The sequence below is a fragment of the Polypterus senegalus genome, chromosome 14 (assembly GCF_016835505.1).
Source record: "Polypterus senegalus isolate Bchr_013 chromosome 14, ASM1683550v1, whole genome shotgun sequence".
Classification (NCBI taxonomy): domain Eukaryota; kingdom Metazoa; phylum Chordata; class Cladistia; order Polypteriformes; family Polypteridae; genus Polypterus; species Polypterus senegalus.
Genome location: NC_053167.1, coordinates 142,507,350 through 142,530,301, shown reverse-complemented (window position 1 = coordinate 142,530,301; position 22,952 = coordinate 142,507,350). Strand labels below are relative to the sequence as shown.

The window sequence follows — 22,952 nt, the reverse complement described above, 5'->3', positions numbered from 1 at the left end:
CAGAAAATGAAAAGTGAGACAAACTGTGACCCGGCATGGCGCTGAAAGGCCATCAGAGCGGGTGGGCTTAGAGATGAGCAAAGGCCCACCAGCAGGAGGTACAGGACCAGCTCTTTGTCTCAGAACTCCAGAGGTGACGTCCTGAACAGGAAAGTAAGGGTGTCACCTTGGTCACTGTGTGTGCTCCCTTTGCTCATCCCAGGGTGACACTCTATTGTTTGGTTATGTATAGAGACTCTAGGGGGCGCTGTCCTGTGTGACACCGTAAGCCTTTGGTTAGCCTGTGTGTGAGGCAGAGCTTAAAGGAAAGGCGCTATATAAATGAGATGTCTTGTGAGAGCCCCTCAGTCCGTGTGTGTGAGTGTGTGTGTGTGTGTGCTCACTTTTCTCTTCCCCCTGATCCTGTGTGTCTTTTTGTTTGCACACGCCACTGCCAGTAAACGCTGCTGCTGTCCAAGCGCTGGGCTATCTGGTCAGTCGCCGTCTCCGTCTGCGTGTTTACCGTCTTGTCAATGATTGACTATCGGCTCAAGTGGCCAAGCCAGTTGGGGGGCACAGCACTTTGTCAGGGTCTTGCAGCCATGGTGAGGCTGCCGCTCTCAGCTCTCCTGTCTCTGGGCCTTGTGCTTTTGTGCCAGGCGCCTGCCAGCGTGACGTGCCACACCAGAGGAAGGTAAGGGGGCCAAAGGGGTCGACTGTCGCCGCTGCACATACAGGGTGTGCTTAGACTTGGGGGGCTTCAGTGCCAGTGCTCCACTTCGAATGCTCAGAAAGCACCGTGGCAGAGCCAGCGTCCTGGGTCCAAATCCCAGGCCCAGTGACTGAGTGCCCGGCTCTCCCAGTGCCCATGCGGGTTTTCCTCCCATGTCTGATGCGTCTCATGTCGATGGATGATTCTAAATTGGCCCCAGTGGGGGTAAGGGTGGGCATCCCCTCCAGGGCGGCTTCTTGATGGTGCTGAGGTGGGCGCTGGCCCCCTGGATTTGGATTTACTGAATGAAATGAGTGCAGGAGTCGATGGACCCATCAATTAGGTACGCCACAGTCCAGTGCAGATGTCCCAAAGCGGGAGCCCACCCTGGCTGGCACGCCAGTCCATCAGCAAGTGCACTCAGGCACCCACCCACCCACACTGTGCCAGCTCACATGACAGACAACATTATCGGCCACAGCAGGATTTTCAGAAGTTGATATCTTTATAAGATTATCTGTGCCAACGTGAAACGCAATCCAGCATGATAACAGAATTGTGTGCCAAGGGGACGTTTCATTCTGGCGCCACGGTGAAAAACATGCCAACCAAATGAGTGATCGCTTCTCACTCTTGCCGCTGTGTTCGTGTTTAAAATGCGAAACAAAAGCGCATCACCTTTGAATTCAGCCCCTCGAGATTGCATGTCATAAAGAAACGTAAAGCGGGCGTATTGCGTTTGGCTCGGCGGCCCCTCGTGTGGATGGCGTTCCAGTTTAAGAGCCCGCGTCAATCAGGCCGAAACTGAATGGAGTCGAATGACCAATCAGCAGCCAGGGGTGGGGCAAGGAGGGGGGAGTGAACAGTTAGGGTAAGAGGCGCTCCCATCATGAGTGGAAAGAAGGGGAATGTGAGGGGCAGTGAATGGGCAGGGGGTCCGCCGTCTCATTGGACGGGCAGAAGTTAAATGACGAGTTCATTCTCTTCTGTGTCAAAAAGACAGGAAAAATAAATAAATAATATGTGGATATCAGCGCGGGAACAAAGAAAAGCTACCAAGACGCCAAGCCTGGTGACACAAGCAAATGTTTTAGTTTAAACCGCTAAACGTCCAACGTGCGTAAAACGAGAACAACTTTAGACGACTTAACATAGGGGTCCAAGTTTTCAGCGAGACCTAAAAAGGAATTTTCTGCGCTCACTCCGCGGACCGGATTGACTAAAGCTGCGTTCCAAGTGAAGTGGGATGTCGGAATTTCTGAGTTCCCAGCTGGGATTTCCTCCTTAAGTTGGATCTCCAACTCAGAAGCTCAGGGCTGTTAGGCCACAGTGCCCTCTAGTGGGCAGTCGCAGGACTGCACTCCTGACGACTCGTAATTGGCCCTCTCAGGCTGCCAGTGTTTTTCAGGACCTGCCTGAAGGTGAAATCTTTTGCTGTGTTCCATTCGAAATGGGAAGCTGGAAGTTCCTAGTCAGAATATTCAACTGGGACCCCACCCCTCCCCTCCCACCACCACCACAATCACAAGCTCTTAAGTTGCAATTCCAGCTCATAAACTCAAGGCTGGTCTGTCCAGTCCGAGTTTGTCCGACTTCAGATCGTGATGTTAATCCAAAATGGCGACGTACACCACAGACTCGCTGATAAGATGTTTGGATACTTAATGTACTGCGTACCACAACTAAAGCATTTCTGGATGTGCCCACGTTGGTTTCCCAGCACATCAGAAGAGGTGTCACCCGCCTGACGCTCAGCATGTTCAGGACCAGCCAGCACTTGGATGGGAGACCATCTAGCAAAAAGCTTGGGTCGCTGCTGGAAGAGATGTTGATGAGGCCAGCAAGGGACGCTTACCCTTTGGTGGTCTGTGTGTGGATCCTAATATCCCCCCAGTGCAGTGACGGGGACAGTGTGCTGACAAAATGGTGCCACCCTTCAGATGAGACAAAAAAACGGAGGTCCTGACCCTCAGTGCTCATTAAAGATCCCTGGGCCTCCTTCATGAAGAGTAGGATGTTTTACCTGATAGTCCTGGCTAAACTGCCCACCGTGGCCTGGTCATTCTGGCCCCCTAATCATCCCCTGTCCCTAATTGGCTGTCTCTCTCACCACTTCACCACCTAACAGCTCATGTGTGGTGAGGGCACGGGCACAAAATGGCTGCCATTATATCGTCCAGGTGGGTGCTGGTTAAAACGGATCCTCACTCACTGTGTAAAGCCCTGTAGTAGTGAGGAAAGCGCTACAGAAATGTATTAAATTAATAATAATATTATTATGATGAATATTTTGAGATGGGTCTAGCTGCAGACGCTGGACAGCCAATTGGATTGCAGGATTCTGTCAGCGAGTCAGGTGACGCTCCCTTAACTGTGATGTCATCACGTACTGTAAAGCGACGGCCTCCTTGATGTTGTGGAGCTCTGGTGGTCCGCAGCTCGAGTCCACTGAGTGTTTTACGGGTGTGACGTCATTCCCAGACTCCGACGTCCAGCGGCTGCCCGGCTGCTCTACTTGTGGTCGCCACCGCAATACAGAGACGTTTACAAGAGCGACGCCTCTCAGCCCAAGTGTTGACGCCCCTTGCCCCGCCTTTGGATGCTGATTGGTCGTTTCATTTCTTTTAGTCAAGCGCCGTCTCCAATCGAAATGCAGTCTGTGGCGCTGCCGCTGTGCCAATCGAAATACGTCTGCTGTGCTTTCAGTTGCGATGAGCGATGTGTGGACTTGAATTGAAAAGCACGGAGGTTTTCTATTGCGTTTTAAACTGACGTGAAAATCAGTCACTCGCTTGGCTGATGTGTCTTAATGGTGAAACGATGAAAAGCCCCAAATGAAATGCCCCCCTTGCCTACGTATTGCATTTCAAGGTGGCAAACAGTTTGGATCGCATGTAATTCAGGCACAAATAATCTAGAAATAAACACAACCCCCTCGGCCCCCCGGACAGCTCCAGACTCCCTTCACACGTCATCAACTGTCACCGACTGGCCTGTAGGTGACACCCTGCCGCTGCAGTCACGTCGTTTCTAACGTCTCACACTCTCCTGATAGCACCGCCGTTTTCTTATTTCAGCGCATACTTTGTGCCTTTCCACGCAGACATGAATGTCATTTGAATTACATTTGTCACCTCAGACGACTGAAGACACGCTGAGTGTCACAAAGAGTCCTGAAGTCCTCCTAACACACGGCACACTGGCGGGAGGCGTCACCCCCCGGTTTGGCAAAAGACCACCCAGCGCTGCAGAGAGTAGCATATCATGGGGGGGATCACTATCACCCCTACAGGACCACCTGCATACATAAAAGGGGCATGAAGGTCTCCTCTCACCCTCTGGATAGCCAGCTTGAATGGCTCAGAGGTGACGAGAGCCTGTGGTGACTCAAATCAAAAAGAGAAAGATGGAGAGAGAGAAGGAGAAGAAGGAAAAGAAGGAGAGGATAAGGACGAAGAAAATGAAGATGAAGAAGAAAAAGGGGAAGAAGAAGAAAGAGAAGAAGATGAAGAAGAAGAAAAAGATGATGAAGAAAAAAATGATAAAGAAGAAGAAAATAAGGATAAGAAAGAGAATAGGAAGACAAAGTATAAAAAGAAAGAGAAGAAAATGAAGGAAAAGGAGAAGAAGAAGAAGGAGAGGAAGAACAAGATGAAGATGAAAATGGTGAAGAAGATGACAAAGAAGAAGGACAAGAAGAAGGAGAAGGAGCTTCATTTACAAAGGCGATAAAAATAAGAGGCGGCGCTCTTGTCAGGCGTGTGTCGCTCCATTGTGTTTAGTTCACTTTTTTATTTATTTATTTATTTATTTATTTATTTATTTATCTATTTATTTATTTATCTATTTATTTATTTATTTATCTATCTATTTATTTATTTATTTATTTATTTATTTATCTATTTATTTATTTATTTATTTATTTATTTATTTATTTATCTATTTATTTATATGTTTATATATTTATTTATTTATCTATTTATTTATTTATTAACAGTTCTTAGACCTCCAGAGTGTTCCAGTTACTGACGTATTCTTAAGCTGCGCCTTTTCATTTGTAATTTTATCGCCCAGTACAGGCTGCCCACTGAGCTCTGTGCCCCCCACTGTGTGTCCGAGTGACCGCTGGCTTAAACCTCAAAGGGAGACCCCCGGCTCGTGTTATTTTTCTATGTGTTGTTCATCAGGTGTAAATGTATGCCTGTGACACCCTGGTGCCAGAGGGGGTCTTCATCTGCTAATTGTGCACCTCAATTAGGGGCTCCAATAATGAGAGTTCATCACAAGGCCACAGGGGGCTCCACTTGGTCATTTCCCCTTGTGGATATTTGATTGGTTCATGGAGTGAGGGCGTGGTCACCCTGGATCATTTTGAATTGTGGATATTCAGTTGATTCATTGAGCAAGGTTTGGGGGTCCCTGGGGGTTGTCCTTCTTGGACATTTCGACCCGCAGATGTTTGATTGTTTGTTTTATTGAGCAAGTAGGGGGTCCCGGTGGTTATTTTGACTCGTGGATATTCAAGGGGGTGCCCCTCGGTCATTTCTTTGAGCTTGGCTTGTATCGGTGTCACAGGCACCCAGAATGCCCTGATGGCCGAGCTTTAGTCTTGTACCAAAGAGTCTGATGCCCAGGGGTACTGCAGACACTGAATCCAGCCCTGTCTGGGGGTCTTTTTTTTTGTACTAAATCTTTTTTCTTTCCTTTTCCTTATTTTGTTTTCTCAGGGACAGCAGCAGGCTGAGATCTCATCGAAGTGTCCAGTCACCGAACCCCATCAACTGTGTCTTGGGACCCTGGTCTGCATGGACCCCGTGTCCCCCATGTGAAAGCGAGCAGGTGACGTATCCTTTCAGACAGCCGGGTGGCACCGGTACTTTGATTCCAACTGATGGCTTTGTGTGTGTTGGAGAGGGGGGTCACTGGGCCTGCGTTGTCACCCCAGTCACTCGTTTTCATGTCACCTTTAATTGGCTGAATGCACACCCAGTGACCAGAGTTGGGGTTAAGGCAAGATAGGAAAGGATGGGGGGTTTGGGGGGTCTCAGTTTGAGCAACAACAACAACAACCGATTTCTCGCAAAGTGGGCTTTCCCAGCCCCCCCTCCAGAGCCTTACCTCTCTAATGCAGTGTTCCTAAACTCAGTCATGGAGACCCCCTGTGGCTGCAGGTTTTTGTTCCAACGACATTCATAATCAGTGACAACACCTGATAACACTGAGCTCATTTAATTAGCAGGTTTTGTTTTTCTTTTATTTGACATTCAGAAAAGCATAGAAGCATTTTTATATTTATATTTTTAAATAATTCTGTTTTTGCTATAGCTGTAAATGCTCAACTCTCTTTTGCTCATTTTACTATACTTTGCCCTTCCTCTGTGCAGTTTTCCCCCTTCGTTGTATCTTAATAATGACAATTTAAAACAAGCAGATCAGACACGCAGGCAAACAATAATAATGAATAATCAAAGGCTGCAACTACTGTAGAGTCAGACCCTCTAATTAGTAAATAATGGATTCCTTAAACACTTAGAACACCTTGACAAGTGACCTCGGGTCCCTACTGGGTGGGGCTTCTCAGCCCTGTACCCGAGGCCCCTAACATAAGCAGGACGGACGCCCCCTCGCGGTCTGGAGGAGGCAGAAGCCCTCCTCTCATCCTCCTGGGCGTCCCGGCCGGGCTCCAGCCCTGGCCGGGGACCACAATATATACATACACTCACCTAAAGGATTATTAGGAACACCTGTTCAACTTCTCATTAATGCAATTATCTAATCAACCAATCACATGGCAGTTGCTTCAATGCATTTAGGGGTGTGGTCCTGGTCAAGACAATCTCCTGAACTCCAAACTGAATGTCAGAATGGCACAGAAAGGTGATTTAAGCAATTCTGAGCGTGGCATGGTTGTTGGTGCCAGACGGGCCGGTCTGAGTATTTCACAATCTGCTCAGTTACTGGGATTTTCACGCACAACCATTTCTAGGGTTTACAAAGAATGGTGTGAAAAGGGAAAAACATCCAGTATGCGGCAGTCCTGTGGGCGAAAATGCCTTGTTGATGCTAGAGGTCAGAGGAGAATGAATGGGCCGACTGATTCAAGCTGATAGAAGAGCAACTTTGACTGAAATAACCACTCGTTACAACCGAGGTATGCAGCAAAGCATTTGTGAAGCCACAACACGAACCACCTTGAGGCAGATGGGCTACAACAGCAGAAGACCCCACCGGGTACCACTCATCTCCACTACAAATAGGAAAAAGAGGCTACAATTTGCAAGAGCTCACCAAAATTGGACAGTTGAAGGTTGGAAAAATGTTGCCTGGTCTGATGAGTCTCGATTTCTGTTGAGACATTCAAATGGTGGAGTAAACAGAATGAGAACATGGATCCATCATGCCTTGTTACCACTGTGCAGGCTGGTGGTGGTGGTGTAATGGTGTGGGGGATGTGTTCTTGGCACACTTTAGGCCCCTTAGTGCCAATTGGGCATCGTTTAAATGCCATGGGCTACCTGAGCATTGTTTCTGACCATGTCCATCCCTTCATGACCACCATGTACCCATCCTCTGATGGCTACTTCCAGCAGGATAATGCACCATGTCACAAAGCTCGAATCATTTCAAATTGGTTTCTTGAACATGACAATGAGTTCACTGTACTAAAATGGCCCCACAGTCACCAGATCTCAACCCAATAGAGCATCTTTGGGATGTGGTGGAACGGGAGCTTCGTGCCCTGGATGTGCATCCCACAAATCTCCATCAACTGCAAGATGCTGTCCTATCAATATGGGCCAACATTTCTAAAGAATGCTTTCAGCACCTTGTTGAATCAATGCCACGTAGAATTAAGGCAGTTCTGAAGGCGAAAGGGGGTCAAACACCGGATTAGTATGGTGGTCCTAATAATCCTTTAGGTGAGTGTACATCCATCCATCCATCCATTTTCTAACCCGCTGAATCCGAATAGGGTCACGGGGGTCTGCTGGAGCCAATCCCAGCCAACACAGGGCACAAGGCAGGAACCAATCCTGGGCAGGGTGCCAACCCACCGCAGGACACACACACCCACACACCAAGCACACACTAGGGCCAATTTAGAACCGCCAATCCACCTAACCTGCATGTCTTTGGATTGTGGGAGGAAACCGGAGCACCCGGAGGAAACCCACGCAGACACGGGAGAACATGCAAACTCCACGCAGGGAGGACCCGGGAAGCGAACCCGGGTCTCCTAACTGCGAGGCAGCAGCGCTACCACTGCGCCACCGTGCCGCCTGAGTGTACATTTTAGCAATTTTATTTTTCTGTTTTTCACCGAACTTCAGAAATAACATGTCACTTAATTAGCCCAGGAATTCAATTAAAAACAGAATCTGGTTGGAACAAAAACCTGCAGCCACAGGGGGTCCCCAGGACCGAGTTTGGGAACCACTGCTCTAATGAGATCAGGTGACATGAGAGAAGGACAAAGCGGAGAATCGGGCAACAAAGGTCACAACTGATAACCAAATGACCACAAATGGACACTCAGATGCCTGCCAAGAAGAAGCCAACACCCTGACTGGGAGGCCATGCCACACAACTTGAGTAGCCACACGCAGAAACCTGGTGGGTGACGTCTGATTGTGTGTGAGCCGCCATCTTGAACAGTAAGGGCAAGGGGGTGAAACACAGAAAGGCTTTAAAAAAAAATGAAGAGTCAAGCAGCCAAATGGAGGCGCGTGCGGCCATCTTGTGACTCATTTATAGAAAGTCTTATCATCTAATATCTCACATCCACTGATGAGCACTAGGGGGCAGTCTAATCACTGGGAGGAGAGTCGAGTCAGCAGCAAAGCCAATCTGGTTAACCCCGAGTGTAACTATTGTAAAAGGCGCTATATAGCGCCCGACCCGGCACAGACCACGCAGAGGCACGTGTACACAAACACGCAGGCTTTATTTTTTCTTCAGCTGTGTGACACGTCTTCCCCATGCCACACAGTCCCAAACCCAGTCCCAAAGCACAAACTCACAATTCTCCACCTCGCTCCTCCACTCCTCCCAGACAAGCTTCGTCGTCTTCTTCTTCCTCCCAACTCTGGCTCAACGAGTGGTGGTGGCTGGGCCCTTTATAGCCCACCCGGAAGCATTCCAGGTGATTAACCACATGGTCCTAATTACACTTCCGGGTGGGGCTGAAAGCTCGTCCAGCCGGGCTGTGGGAAGCAGGCAGCTCCCCCTAGCGGGCACGCCGGGCCCCAACCAAGCTGTGGAGGACTCCATCTCCCATGGCATCAGAAAAGATGGTAAAAAAATGTTAACTTGTAAATCGAATAATTTGGTTTGATTTGGGGGACCTCAAAGGCCCCCAGGGTTCATTTCGTGTCGTCAGGTCCGTTTCTATCGTTACTAGGGGTGTGGCCTCTGAGGTCGGGACCCATGGGTAATTGACAGGACAAAAGGATGGCTGTGGGTGCAAATCGTTATCTGAACTGTGGACACCAAATCTTCTCTTTGTGGTCTCTTCTCGCGTATCCTTTTGATGTTTGACCCTCATGCTCTCCCGACCGCGATTATCGTCTCTCGTGTTGGCCTTTGGTTTTGTTTCGCTTTATAATATTTACTTCACGCAGCTCAGAGGTTTATCTGCCAGTTGGCTGACAGGCGAACCCCAACTTCAACTCACACAGGTGGTCTCTCCTCAGGATGGAGGGCGGCTAAGAGACTCAAACTGTCCTGAGAGATGAGTGACGGTGACAGCGGGCCTCTGCGGGTCTCACTTATCCCGTCCTTGACACCCCATTGGCTGCTGGGATTTGTAACTCACAACACTGCAGGTGCTTTCCCAGCACCCAAACAAATTTTTTCAGGATTCGGGAACTTTTTAGAAACTCGGGGACTTCTGTAGGATTCTCACCGCAGGCGCTCGGGCCGTTTGTCGTTCCTGTAAAGCTCCCCAATTCTGGTAATAATAATAATAATAATAATAATACATTTTATGTATATAGCGCCTTTCACATGCTCAAGGCACTTACAGAATATAAGAAAGAATGGCTGGGTATCCAGTATATAGTATTGTACTAAACCAGATAAATAAATAAAGAAGATTAAGATGGTGAATTCAGAGAAAACCTAACAGACAACATCACTGATGGTCCAACACACACACTCAGGTTACCTGAGCAACTTGACATGGAGGTTAACCGAGAGAAGGTAATAAAGTCAAGTTGAGCTACGAGTCATCCTGAACAGATGAGTTTGAAAAGAATTCATGGAGTCAGCTGACCTGATTCATTTTGGGATGTCATTCCAGAGTCTGGCACTCGCTATACAGCTGAAGGCCCTGCTGTCACCCATGGAGTGTAGATTAGTGTGGGCACAACAAGATTGGCAGAGTCAGAGGAGCTTAGTGGGCAGACAGGCACATCGTGATGGAGAAGGTCACTGAGGTAGTTTAAGGCTTTGTAGTTTATTAGCAGGATTTGATATTTGATTCTGTAAGACACAGGGAGTCGGTGAAGGTGGAGCAGGATGGTGTGATGTGCTCACTGCTGCTGGTTTGAGTCAGGACTCTTACAGCCGAGTTTTGAATAAGCTGGAGCTGTGATAGAAGATTAGAAGGGACACCTGCCAGCAGCGAGTTACAATAATCAATGTGATAAAAGCAGGACAAGTTTCTCAGCGTTAGAGAAGGAGAGGAAGGAGCGAACACGGGATACGTTATGGAGGTGAAAGTAAGAAAGTCTCTTAATGTGATTTATGTGGGAGGAATAAGAGAGGGAGAAATCACAAATGACACCGAGATTCTTTGCAGTAGAGGCAGGTCTGATGAGATCACCGCCAAGATGGACTGAGAAGGAGCTCATTTTATGAAGTTGTGCTTTAGTCCCAATTTACAAGAGTTCAGTTTTGTTGCAGTTTAATTTTAAAGAGTTCTGCGCCATCCAGGTTTTAATTTCACTGAGGCAGGTTGTGAGCTGAGAAAGCTCTGATGAAGTTCCAGTTTTAACATTGAAGTAGAGCTGAGTGTCGTCTGCATAAAAATGATAGCCCAGTCCATAGCTACGAATAATATGGCCGAGGGGACGTATAGAAATACAGAAGAGCAGAGGGCCGAGGACAGAGCCCTGAGGAGCTCCTTGTGTGACTGGCGCTGAGCTGGACCTGCTGTCACCTATCAGTCAGATAGGACTTGAACCAGTGGAGGGCAGTGCCAGAGATACCCAGTGGCATGTTCTCCATCATTCTGGACAGTAGACTGTCATGTCTGACCCGAGTGTCAAATGCTGCACTGACGTCTCACAGAATTAATATGCTGGCTTGTCCAGAGTCTGCTGCCATAAGCAAATCATTGGGTACCCGTAGCAGAGCAGTTCACAGGGTGTGCTGTGCCCTCACACCCGACTGAAAGGGTCCATCAAGTTATTAGAAGTGAAGTAGTTGGTGAGCTGGGAGACTACAACACACTCAAGAGCTTTTGACAGGAAAGATAAGTGGGAAACAGGCCGGAAATTGTTAATTGTTAACCACAAAGGGCACACCGCTGATCTTTACACGTAATGACGTCACACGTCACCAACTCCCTGCGTAGAAATTGTGCTGATCCTGTCAAACAGCCACAAGCCAGGGCAGCCCTTCACCTCACTGGCATTCAACTCCTTCTTGTCTCCACAGTACCGGCACCGCCGCCTGCAACAGCCCGCCAAGTATAAAGGGCAGTCCTGCATGGGTACCAGGTGGGACACGGCCGCCTGTCCGGGACCCCCCTGCAATCCTGTCAATCTCTGTGGGGAGAAGTTCATGTGTGAGGAGTCGGGTGAGTCTCATGGCAATTTCAGGGTGGGCCCGAGAAAGAGGGGACCCTCCAGACAGGCCTTCACCAGAAGACATCTCTCTCTCTCTCTCTGTCTCGTTTTTCAAGGTCGCTGTATTGACCGCCAGATGGTGTGCAACAGGGAGGAAGACTGCCTGGATGGTTCTGATGAGAGACATTGTCTCTACGAAGAGGAAGAGGAGGATGACAGCTTCTGTCAAAGTCTCTTTCCCATCCCTGGCGTGGAACAGTTGGTCCTGGGGTAAGGCTGGATGAAACCCAAATTCAGCAGAAAGCAACCTAGTGAACATCTTGGCCAACTGTGGGTGGCACTGTGGGGCAGAGCTGTCAGAAAACGCCTGTGTTGAATATTAGCTATCAGTGCAATGGTGTGGGCACCTTCTGATTGTAGATCTGGCAATGCCACCCGTGAGACCCTTATTCAGCTGATGCAGACATGCCATTGACTAGAAAGATGGCACATGTCCTCATTTTGGGGGTAAACAATCATAAAATGAGTCAGCGTGCCACCCAGTCCAGCAATTAATCAGTCAATGAGGTAAGACAACGAGACAACAAGCAAGCAGGCAATACATCTGCTGAGCGGTTAGCAATTGGCAATCATCTGCTGCTCCACCAGTCCATCTGGCTTTGCTTAGACACTTTTTCACATAACAGAGGGTTGGGCATCAGTAGGAAAAGTGGACATGGACACTGGGGGAGGGGGGCAGCATGCTGAACCTCCAAATGAATCCAAGAAAACCTGGGGACCCCTTGAGAGGGGAGTGTAAGACCGGGACCCCCAAGCAGTGGCTGAATAAGCAGCTTTATAGGGATGCCAGTTTCATTGCTTGGTTTGATGGGCACTTGAGGGATGTCACCTCAAGATGGTTTTGGTTAAGGCCGAGTTGGGGGTCTTTAGATGGGCACTATTCACAGTCAGCCGATTGCGTTTGGGTTCCTGGTGCAGCCTCTCTCCTTCCTTCCTTCATTCCTTCCTTCCTTCCTTCCTTCCTTCCTTCCTTCATTCATTCCCAGGTCCTGCCCCAGCTGCTCTTCTGCTCACTTTTCTCTCCCCCTTCTCTTTCTTTCTTTAGATACAACGCCCTCACCCAGGAGTTTCAGTTCAGTGTCCTCGACCCCAAATACTCGGGTGGCCGATGTGAGTACGTCTACAATGGCGACTGGCGCCAGCTGAGCTACGAGCCGTTCTGTGAGCGCATGTACTACAGTGACGACGAGAAGTACTTCAGGAAGCCCCACAACCTCCACTCTTACAGCTTCCAGGTAGGAGGACTTCGACAAGGCCGAGTCACGTGGGACTGTCATGTGACCCCGCGACTTCTGACCTCTGTGCTCCAGGATAGCCTCCAGTTTAAATTTGGGGTTGCAGGGCTGGTGTTGCTGGTCCTCCTCTCCCCCACTCTGACTGGTCTTCTCTCCACAGGCGCAGGCCAGCAATGGGATGTCCACTGAGTATTACGACAACGTAAATGAGTTGTTGAGGGCTCTCGGAAATGAAAACTCAAACCAGTTTGGATTCTCCTTTGGCATCGCCAACGTCGAACTGGGGTTTTCATTCCAGAATGATGAGAAGACACTGAAGAACGTCACGGACTACCTGGAGCAGGTCAGTTTTAGTGTGTGGGGTGGTAGGTAAAGACTCCAAGGAATTATGGGAAGAAGGGGCTCTGGCGATAGACCTCAGAATGAAACCAAGGCATTATGGGAAAGTGGCTCGGGATACCCAGTTTGGAAGATGTCGGAAGGCATGAGGTGCTGATTTCAAGAAGTCCGGCCATCTCATTGTCTGCAGCAGTGTGCCAGGTCTGGGGGGCGCACGGCCACATGATGGACTTTAGAAAAGTCTAGAAGGCCTGTAAACCACAAACCAGCCTCTGAAAACTCAGCATAGGCCTGTGGCCTGCACTCGTGACAAAGGTCAAGGCCTTTACATGGGAGAGGGGAGCAAGAAAAACAAAGCAGACATCTTTAGTTTAAGATCAGATTCCTCTGCCGTCCCATGTTACCAGTTCAAAAATGAAGAAATCCAGAAATTCAAAAACCAAATCAACGATAAAAAACGAGAGCAGAGCATCCAAAAAGCAAACAATCAGAGCCAGGGGCTTGCAAATCTTTCCAAGAACCCAAGATGGCCGAGCTAAACAAGACTAGCGGGAATGAATGACTCGGGGCAGGCTGGGGACATCGCGGGCCTTTAAATAGGTCAGGGGCCCCGCCCCCTTTGGCACAAAATGCAAAGAACAAGAAAGACAACCAAATAAATTACAATGACATTATAATATGAAAATAACAAAGAACTGACTTACCCAAAACAATCAACAAAAAAAGAACAAAATAGAAAAACTTAATGAAAGAAAGACTCCTTAGACTTCGGGGGACCCAAATTACAAAAGACCCCCAGACTCCAGGTTAGCCATAGATTGCAGGAGACCCCAGACTCTAAGGTGGCCCCAAACTACAGGGGTCCACAAGCCATGAAAGGCCCAAGATTACAGGGGTCCCCAGACTTTAAAGTGACCCCAGACAACAGGGGTCCCTAAGCCACAAGAGGCCCCAGATTACAAGAGACCCCAGACTAAAATGTCTCTCTAGATTATTACAGGGGGACCCCAGACTATATGGGGCCCCAGAGTGCAGTAGACCCCAGATTACAGGGGACCCCCACACTCTCTATGTGGGGGGCCCAGAAGATTTCAGGGCTGTTCACGTTCAGTAGTTCACTCTAACTGTCCCCAGACGTCACCTCTGCTGCCACGCTGAAGTGACTATGGGGACGTCAACTGTGAGCTTGTCTTGGCCATGGAGTGTTTGCAGTAAACACAAATCATTTCAAACTTTCATCGATTGATTGAGTTGCTTGGCAGGGGCCTCGAGCTGAATGGGCACATTGAGAGTGGCGAGACCTGGCTGTGCTGTCCAGGCTGGCATTGTCATTGTCCCTGAGATGCCCACTAAGCCCCGATGTCTCTTTGTCCCACAGAACGTGGGCTTCATTCGCATGCAGACCAGGGTGGAGACGGCCCAGTTCACCATGCGGAGCCAAGACCTGGTCCTGGACGAGACGATGCTACAGTCGCTGCACAGGCTGCCCGAGGACTACGACCCTGGCCAGTACCTGCACTTCATCAATGCCTACGGCACCCACTACGTGACGACGGGCACCCTGGGAGGCGTCTATGAGCACATCGTTGTGGTGGACGCTGAGGCAATGAAGCACGAGGGTGAGCAGCTCCTCCTGGGAGGACCAGGCAGTCCCAGAATTGTGCCACTAACCCTTTGTCTGTGCTTTCTTCTGACTGGCAGAGGTGGACTTTAAAGAGGTGGGCTTCTGCTTTGGTGTGAAGTTGCAGGTGCCACTGGAAAAGAGCGGGAAAGTAAATGCAGGTGTGGGGGCCAACTTCTGTGATACTGACAGTGGAAGATTGACAGGTATGGGAGTCACAGCTGTGGTCATCACCATGACCACCCAGAATGGCCCACCCAATCAGCAGGTAGGCTTCACGTCACCTACTTCTGTCATTACAGAGAAAGCCAAGAAGTCCAAGGCCATTAAAGACATCCTCAATCGAGTCCGTGGTGGCAACCTTGCCCAGAGCAGCTCCGTCACCGCCAGAAGTGCAGAGGCCTTCAGGGAGTGGGGGCGCACCCTGGCATACAGCCCAGCGCTCATTGACTTTCAGGTGCGTCTTTCAGCAGCCGGTGCCACACCACTCTTAGTGCTGATTGTGCCATTGGAATGAATGACAACGCATTGCACTTACGGTATTTGGCATCTCCTAACATCTGTGCAGGTGGCGCGGTGGGCAGCGCTGCAGTCTCACAGTAAGAAGGCCATGGGTTCACAGCTGTGGTCCTTTCATTATTTCAACACATCTACAGATAGACGTTGGACAGCGGTGCGTGTGTGTGTGTGTGTGTGTGTGTGTGTCAATGAGCACCAATAAATAGTAGAGCAGTACAGCTGTCACCAAAGCTCGAGGTCTTCATGGCCATTATGGACTGACGTCATGATCTGAAGTCGGTTAAACTCGGACTTGACAGACAAACCTCAAGTTGGGAATCTAACCAAAGCTAAGAGGGGGTGGGGGGCATTCCAGTTGAAAAGTCCATCTAGGAACTCAGAAATTCCAGCTTCCCATTTCAAATGGAACACAGCCAAAGATGCCACCTTCAGGCAGGTCCTCAAAATCATTGGCAGCTTGAAAGTGTCATTGAAATGCTCGCCTCTGCCAGGCCCAAATAGCAGTAGTCAGAAGTGCAGTCCTGCAAGTGTCCACTAGATGGCACTGTGACCTAACAGCACAGGCAGAGAGTCTTAAAGTACGACAATTCACCAGCTGTGTGTGCCATGTGCCCTCTGCCTGCCCTGCGCCTGCCCATCCTCAGCTGTGAGCCCCCTGCTCTGAGCCCCCGTCGATGTTGTTGATCTTATTCTTTTGATCTATCTATCTATCTATCTATCTATTATATAGTGCCTTACATATCTATCTATCTATCTATCATTATATAGTGCCTTACATATCTATCTATCTATCTATTATATAGTGCCTTATTTATCTATCTATCTATCATATAGTGCCTTTCACTCTATCTGTCTATCTATCTATCTATCATATAGTGCCTTTCATGCTGTCTATCTTTCCGAGGTGACAGGCCTGTCACCCAACTCATATCAGTGTCCCCAACTACTCCTTTCACTTCTCGGTTTGCTCTGCCTACCTGACAGTCCTATGGCTGCCACCACTACTACTCTGAAGACCACCAAATTGCTTCATCCATCGATTCCAAGGCCCCCCGTATCTCCGATGTCTTCCACACTTGGCAGGGGTCCCTTGGTAGCACGCGGCCCAGCAAGGTCAGGGGGTTTCATTTTAGATTCCAGTTCCTGTTATTCTTTAATTTTGTATTCAAATGACCAACACATGGGAGGGGGGGGGCATGGAGGTGCAATTCGCACAGCCAATCAGCAGCTTCGCTCAGGTTGTGGTGGGCTCTCGTCGCGAGTCTCCTGCCTTGGATCGAGGGGGCGTCTCTTCACTTAGCAGGCAGGTGAGTCCAGAGGTTCGGCCTCCCAGTTTTATTTTCTTAATCTTTGGTGGGTGCTGACGGGTGACGGGGGTCTCAGGTGTTTTTGGCTTTTCACGTGAGGCGCATTTTACGAGTCATCATAGTCCCCCCATGTGATGACGATGACTGAATTCTTTCTGTTGCCCCCATTAGTCACCTGTTCACAGTGGCCACCATGCAGATGTTCCGGACACTGTCACCCACTCACAGTCTGGACGGCCACTGTCACACGGGCTGACCCTTCCAGATTGTCACTCTAGAACGTACCTTCTAGACCACCACCTGCTCTTTCCTTGACCGGCCCACCCTGCCATCTTGATTGCAGATCCTGCCAATCTATGAGTTGCTTCGATTCACCAACATAAACTCCATTGAGAAGAAGACTGCCAACCTGCGGCGGGCGTGGGACGAGTACATGGCGGAGAACAACCCGTGCCGCTGCGGCCCCTGCCAGAATAACGGAGAGCCCCTCCTTCAAGGGACCACTTGCAAGTGTGTGTGTCCGTCCGGCTCCAGCGGGGAGGCATGTGAGGAGACGAACAGGAAAGGTAAGCCCCTGTGAAAAGTGCCAGCCGGCAGTGGGCACTGATGTACTGAGCCTCTCAAGTGGGCACCCCCATAATGGCAATGGTACCAGCGATGTCTTCTCTCATATCCATTTTGTCCCCCTGTAGGGCCGACTCATGGAGCCTGGAGCTGTTGGTCTCAGTGGTCCACCTGTCTGTCTGGAATGAGGAGCCGAAGTCGACAGTGCAACAACCCGGTGCCCAGCAATGGAGGGCACAACTGTGTGGGGCGGAGCGGGCAGATGAGGTCCTGCTAGCAGCGGGCTGCCACTGAATGAGCAGAGGAGCTCGTCGGGGTTGAGATTCTCACTTTACGTGTGTCTGTTTCACTGTTAATGTCTATATAGCGCCTTTCCTGTTGGGCATCAAGGCAGCCTAAATAAACAGACTTGTATGCCAACCTCCTGTTTGCCATCCTGCATGTCAATCCTCCATATCCTTGTGTTTTCAACACACTGGGTGTCCGCTGAGGTGCCTGGGCCTCCCTGATGCCAGCCTTACCCATAGAAGAAGAGAGAAAAGTGTGGCAGTGACCCCTTCTTTGGGCACACAAATTAAGCATTTTCTTTTCTTTTTTTTCTGATTTATTTTTTCATTAAATTTCTTCCAATTCCCCAGTTGCCAGCATCTCATTGCCCACACCAGCCCTTAGGGGGCGCTGAAGTTGCTTCAATGAAGGACACGAGTCAGTTTGGGGGAAAGCACTTTTTATTGGTTCACAGCCAGCCAATCAGCTGCAGGTAGCTGTTTCTGTGCCAATGCCAGAACACTGACTCCCACCGTCCTTGGGGGCTGGATTGGCACATGACCGCGTTCTGCTCTTCACTTGGTTGGCGCAGGTTGACCAGGGTGACCAACAGCTCCAATTCCCGTCAGTGGCAACTACAAGGGAGAGCAGTCAGAAGTCAGTGTGGGGAGAAGGACTGGCAAGGGGCACAGCTGCTGGCATAAGGCTTACCTGTCTGCTGGGAGATCTCACAGGCGAGCCCGCTGAAGCCGAGTGGGCACACACATTCACACCCTGTGCCTTTGAAGACAAAATCAGACGAGAGTTAATGAAGTTCCAACTGCCCAGTGCCCGCCGTCCCAGGGTTCTGAAATCCTCCTAAAGCCCCTTCAGCACTCACCTTTCCGGATGGCCACCCCGTTGTTAAGGCAGGGGGCACAGCGGCAAGCGTTCGACTCGGCCAGGAACTCCTGAAGTGCCTGCTGCATGTGGCGCTTGATGATGGCAGCGTTCCGGAAGACGGTGGGAGTGACGAGTTGGAACAGGGGCTCCGTCTACAAGGTAAGGAACACAGATATGAGTTGAGCCCCCCTGACTGCACAACTCCCAACATCGGACCACCTGGCTCACCTTGAACTCAATGATGTCGGGATTGTACTGGACGGACTCGCCCCACTTCTGCATGACCTCCACGGTCGGGAGCTTGTTGTATGCCAGGCGGCTGATGAATTCACTGGTGCCACCTCTCACGTTGGCAATGAAGTCCTCCACCAGGGTCCGCTTCTGTGTGTCGTCTAAGGAGGTACAAAAGCAAGGGCTGAGAAAATGTAGAACTGTGCCAAGGCTAAAATGGGCATTCACAGGGCACTTACGCTGCCTTGATCTTTTCATTGGCATTGCCACACAAGCCAGGAACAGAGTCAGCTTTGTCACATGACATTCAATAGAAGCGGAACAGGAAGGAATGAGGAACAGTAGGAGCTATGCCAAGGCCAGCATGGGCATTTAATGGGTACTGATGTAGGTTTGATCATTTTGTTTGGTGTTGCACTTTATTTGGATCTGCCACATCTGCTGGGTAACTCACACAGACCAAAGACACACCTGTGCCATCAGCTGAAGGTCACATGACATCTAGCAGAGGCCAAGGCTGCCATTTTCATTTAAAGGGCATTGATGCTGGTTTGTCTGTTTCATTGGCAGCACACTGTACATAAATCTGCCAGGCATGCCAGGTACTTAGTCAGCCTTGTTTGGCTCATGGACCAAGGACCTACCTGTGCCTCCCACTAAACATCACATGCCAACTACTAGAGGCAGAACAAGAGGGGATGCGGAAAAGTGGGGAGAATGTCAAAGAAGCTGGCATCCAATTGTCACTAATGCTGGTTTGACTTAATAATTGGCATTGCACTGGCATTGTGGGCCTTCTACTCATGCCAAGCACAGAATCCACTTGATGACCCCCCCAGGTGCCACCTACTGAAGATCACATGACCTTATCATTTTATTCTTCGGTGAAACCCCATATGGGTGAGGTGATGTGGTGACTTCCAAAGAACTCCTAGTGCCAGTCCCAGTGCCCTCACCATGCCAGTTATCCACCAATCACAGCTGACCTTACTGACTTCATTGCTGGCTCCACGGTTCTCATCCCCCTTTCCTAGTTGGACCCCCAGCATTCTCTTCTGCCCAACCATCCCATCTCCCCCAATATATACCAATTGAACCCTGAATTCAGGAAGGTGCCATTCCCGCCCTGGCGACTTACCCCCGATCTCTTTGAGAAGTCCTTTACAAAGGCCAAAATTCAAGCCACCCGACACGTAAACTCCTTTAATGTTGGCACCGAGTCTCAGTCCTGCGGCCGTACAAGTCTTGGCATCACTCAGAGTGTACCCTACCAAAACCAATGAGAGGAAAGAGGTGACAACCTGGAGGTCTCACTGGCAGGTGGCACAGTGCCCCCCCACCACATACCCGACTCCTCCAGTGCCCTGCGATTGAGGGCCACAGTGAATTCATAGAGCCCACCCAGTGTGGCCTCCGTGATGTAGTGGGTGCCGTAGTCCTGGAAGAGCTCCCTGTACTCGCCGTAGGTATAGTCCAGCGGCAGGCGGTTAACCCTGGCAAAGAACTCGAAGTGCAGCATCAGGTCCCGCGGCTTCAGGACGTAGCGGGCCACTTCCAGTCTCGAGCTGGCACGCACAAAGTTGTTTTCCTGTGAACAGTCGAAACGTGACAAAAAATGACAAAGTGAAAAGGCCAGGGTGGCATAACGAGGACCACCGCCTCCCTGAACTCGAGACCCACGCTGAGTGAACTGGTGGGCTGCGGCTGGACCTGTGAGACCTGAGGATCAGAGAAATGTCAGGGTGCTATAAAATAGATAGATAGATAGATAGATAGATAGATAGATAGATAGATAGATTGTAAAGGCACTATATGATAGATAGATAGATAGATAGATAGATAGATAGATAGATAGATAGATAGATAGATAGAGTGAAAGGCACTATATAATGATAGATAGATAGATAGATAGATAGATAGATAGATAGATAGATAGATAGATATGAAAGGCACTATATAATAAATAGATAGATAGATAGATAGATAGATAGATAGATAGATAGATAGATAGATAGATAGAGTGAAAGGCACTATATAATGATAGATAGATAGATAGATAGATAGATAGATAGATAGATAGATAGATAGATAGATTGTAAAGGCACTATATGATAGATAGATAGATAGATAGATAGATAGATAGATAGATAGATAGATAGATAGATAGATAGATAGATAGATAGATAGATGTGCAGCATTAGAGGAGTTTCAATGAGAACACACAGGCTTGCTGATCCCACCCACCCATTTTTCCTTCTTCTTATTTTTTCATTAATAACTTCAAGTCCTCACAGCTCAGTTTTCTGCCCTGTTACCCACTCAGGCCTGATCCTGCCAGCTCTCAGTGTCGTGTCATTTTGTCCTCTGCTGGCTGATCCTGCTACGTCGGAGTTCTGCCATTTTCTTCCCTGACTTCTGATCTGCTAACACCTCCACATCTTCCACTGTCACTTATTGATGTCTGAAGCTGCCAGATCTCCATGGCCTGGACTGCTGCCCACTTGGTCCTCATCCCATCCATCCTATCACACATTTGACTTCTGAGGCAGCGTTCCCTTCATTCTGATTGGTGCCCACTCCGGTATCCTCCAGAATTTCCTGTTAGACTTTAAGGCCATCAGATTTCCAGTGTGCCCACCGTTGTCCACTCAGACCTGATCTTGTCAGCTCTCCGTATCCTGATCCTGCCTCCCGTCTGATCCTGATGCCATTTTATTCTGTTCTCATCTCAGTATCCTACAGTATCAACCATACAAATGTGAGTCTGTCCGATCTCCGGATCCTAAGCCGTCGTTTATTTGGCCTGATCCTGTCAGCTGGCAGTATCCCACAGCTCATTTACTCCACTGACACATCAGAGTTTTATTTCATGAGGTCTGCTCTGTTCACGTCTTCGGGTCTTACAGTATTCAGCTGCTGATGTGCGGGTCTGCCGGACCTTCACATCTGTTTGAGTCCCTGACTCTGTCACTCTTGGTATCCAGTATGTCTACCCCAGGGGTCTGATCCTGTGACACGTCTGATGTGTGCAGTTTGATTCCTTCCAGGTCAGACTTTTCTTTTTATCCTACAGAAGCCATTGAAATGGCGCCCTGTCAGGTCCTTGTTTCCTACATCATTAGTCCCTCGGGCCTGATCCTATCAGCTCTCAGTATCCTGTATTCCTGTCCTCCACATTTGGTTTCGGGGGTATTGTCCCCTTTATTCTGATTGGTTCCTGCCTCACTATTGCACAGCGAGCCAGTGACATCTTTGTATTCTGTGCTCATAACCGCTCTGGCCTGATCCTGCCATTGCTGACTGTCTCGTAGTTCTAGCTTGGCTATCTGCTCCTGTTAAGCATTTGACTTCAGCACATTGGATTGGATGACGTCCCAGTATCCTCCAGTATTAACCATTGAAGTGCCAGTCCTGCACCATTACCCACTCTGGCCTGATGCTGTCAGTGTTCAGAATCCTGCAGTTCTCTATTTGTTGTCTGCTGGGGGTTTGATTTCAGCAAAAGAATTGCTCTTGTTCTGATTGGTTAATGTGTTATTATTGTACAGTATTGTACATTCATCCATTACCCAACAAGCTATATGCTCACGGGGGTCTGCTGGAGCCAATCCCAGCTAACATAGGGCGCAAGGCAGGAAACAAACCCCGGGCAGGGCGCCAGCCCACCGCAGCAGTGTCTTCAGTATCAGTCCATTTCCCATGCTAATCCCGTCAGCTCTCAGGATCCTGCAGTTTGATTTTTGTTATCTACTGCTTTATTATGATTGGTATCAGCTGTTTTTTTTTTCTCTTCTTTCTGATTGGCTCCTGCCTCACGATTGCACAGCGTCATTTCTTCCAGAGTGAGCCTGTCAGGTCTCTGTATTCTGGGCTCATCCTGCCCGCGCGGAGTATCTTGTAGTTCTGTCTTGGCCATCCACTCCTCTAAAAGGTTTGACTTCAGTCGTCTTAATCCCTTTGCTCTGATTGGACCACATCTCAGTATCCTCCAGTATTGACCATCAGATCTTCATCTCCTCAGCCATTACCTATTCTGGCCTGATCCTGTCATCCTGCGTTTGATTTTTGTCATCTACTCCTTTAACATGGTTGGCATGTCAGTGGGATTATTCTCCACATTGTGATTGGCTCACATCTCACTATTCCATAATATTAGATACTGAAGCACGAGCCTGTCAGATCTCCCTATCCTATGCCATCATTCACTCAGGCCTGACCCTGTCACCTCCCGGTATCCCACATTGCTGTCTCCGTTGTCTTCTACTCCTTTACCACGTTTGACTTCAGTGGTCCTTCCTTCATTCTCATTGATTTTAGTCTCAGAGTATCAATAGGCTTCAGTGGTTGAGGTGAGTGTGTCAGACCCCTGTATCCCCTGCCATCAACTACTCTGGCCTGATCCTGTCAGCTCTCAGTATCTGGTAGTTCTATGGCTATTGGACG

At 49.2% G+C, this 22,952-nt stretch overlaps 2 protein-coding genes across 2 annotated transcripts in view; one reads left to right on the top strand and one right to left on the bottom strand.

Annotated features, from left to right (window-relative positions):
• The first annotated feature begins 444 nt into the window (after window positions 1-444).
• c8a (complement component 8, alpha polypeptide) lies at window positions 445-17,576 on the top strand. The gene is made up of 11 exons (XM_039736114.1): window positions 445-673; window positions 5,419-5,530; window positions 11,354-11,495; window positions 11,601-11,754; window positions 12,590-12,779; window positions 12,940-13,122; window positions 14,497-14,737; window positions 14,820-14,945; window positions 15,042-15,196; window positions 16,909-17,131; window positions 17,258-17,576. Exons 1-11 carry the CDS (start codon window positions 513-515, stop codon window positions 17,404-17,406), a joined length of 1,836 nt encoding a protein of 611 aa, XP_039592048.1. The 5' UTR covers window positions 445-512; the 3' UTR covers window positions 17,407-17,576.
• Window positions 17,577-17,839: 263 nt separating this feature from the next.
• Window positions 17,840-22,952, bottom strand: part of dab1a (DAB adaptor protein 1a) — a 94,169-nt gene continuing 89,056 nt past the window's right edge. Inside the window, exons 21-26 of the mRNA XM_039734671.1 lie at window positions 19,857-20,097; window positions 19,648-19,776; window positions 18,507-18,670; window positions 18,277-18,430; window positions 18,108-18,176; window positions 17,840-18,031 (exon numbers count right to left, since the gene is read on the bottom strand). Of these exons, the coding sequence (XP_039590605.1) occupies window positions 17,880-18,031; window positions 18,108-18,176; window positions 18,277-18,430; window positions 18,507-18,670; window positions 19,648-19,776; window positions 19,857-20,097 (909 nt within the window). The 3' untranslated portion in view covers window positions 17,840-17,879. The remainder of the gene's footprint in view (window positions 18,032-18,107; window positions 18,177-18,276; window positions 18,431-18,506; window positions 18,671-19,647; window positions 19,777-19,856; window positions 20,098-22,952) is intronic.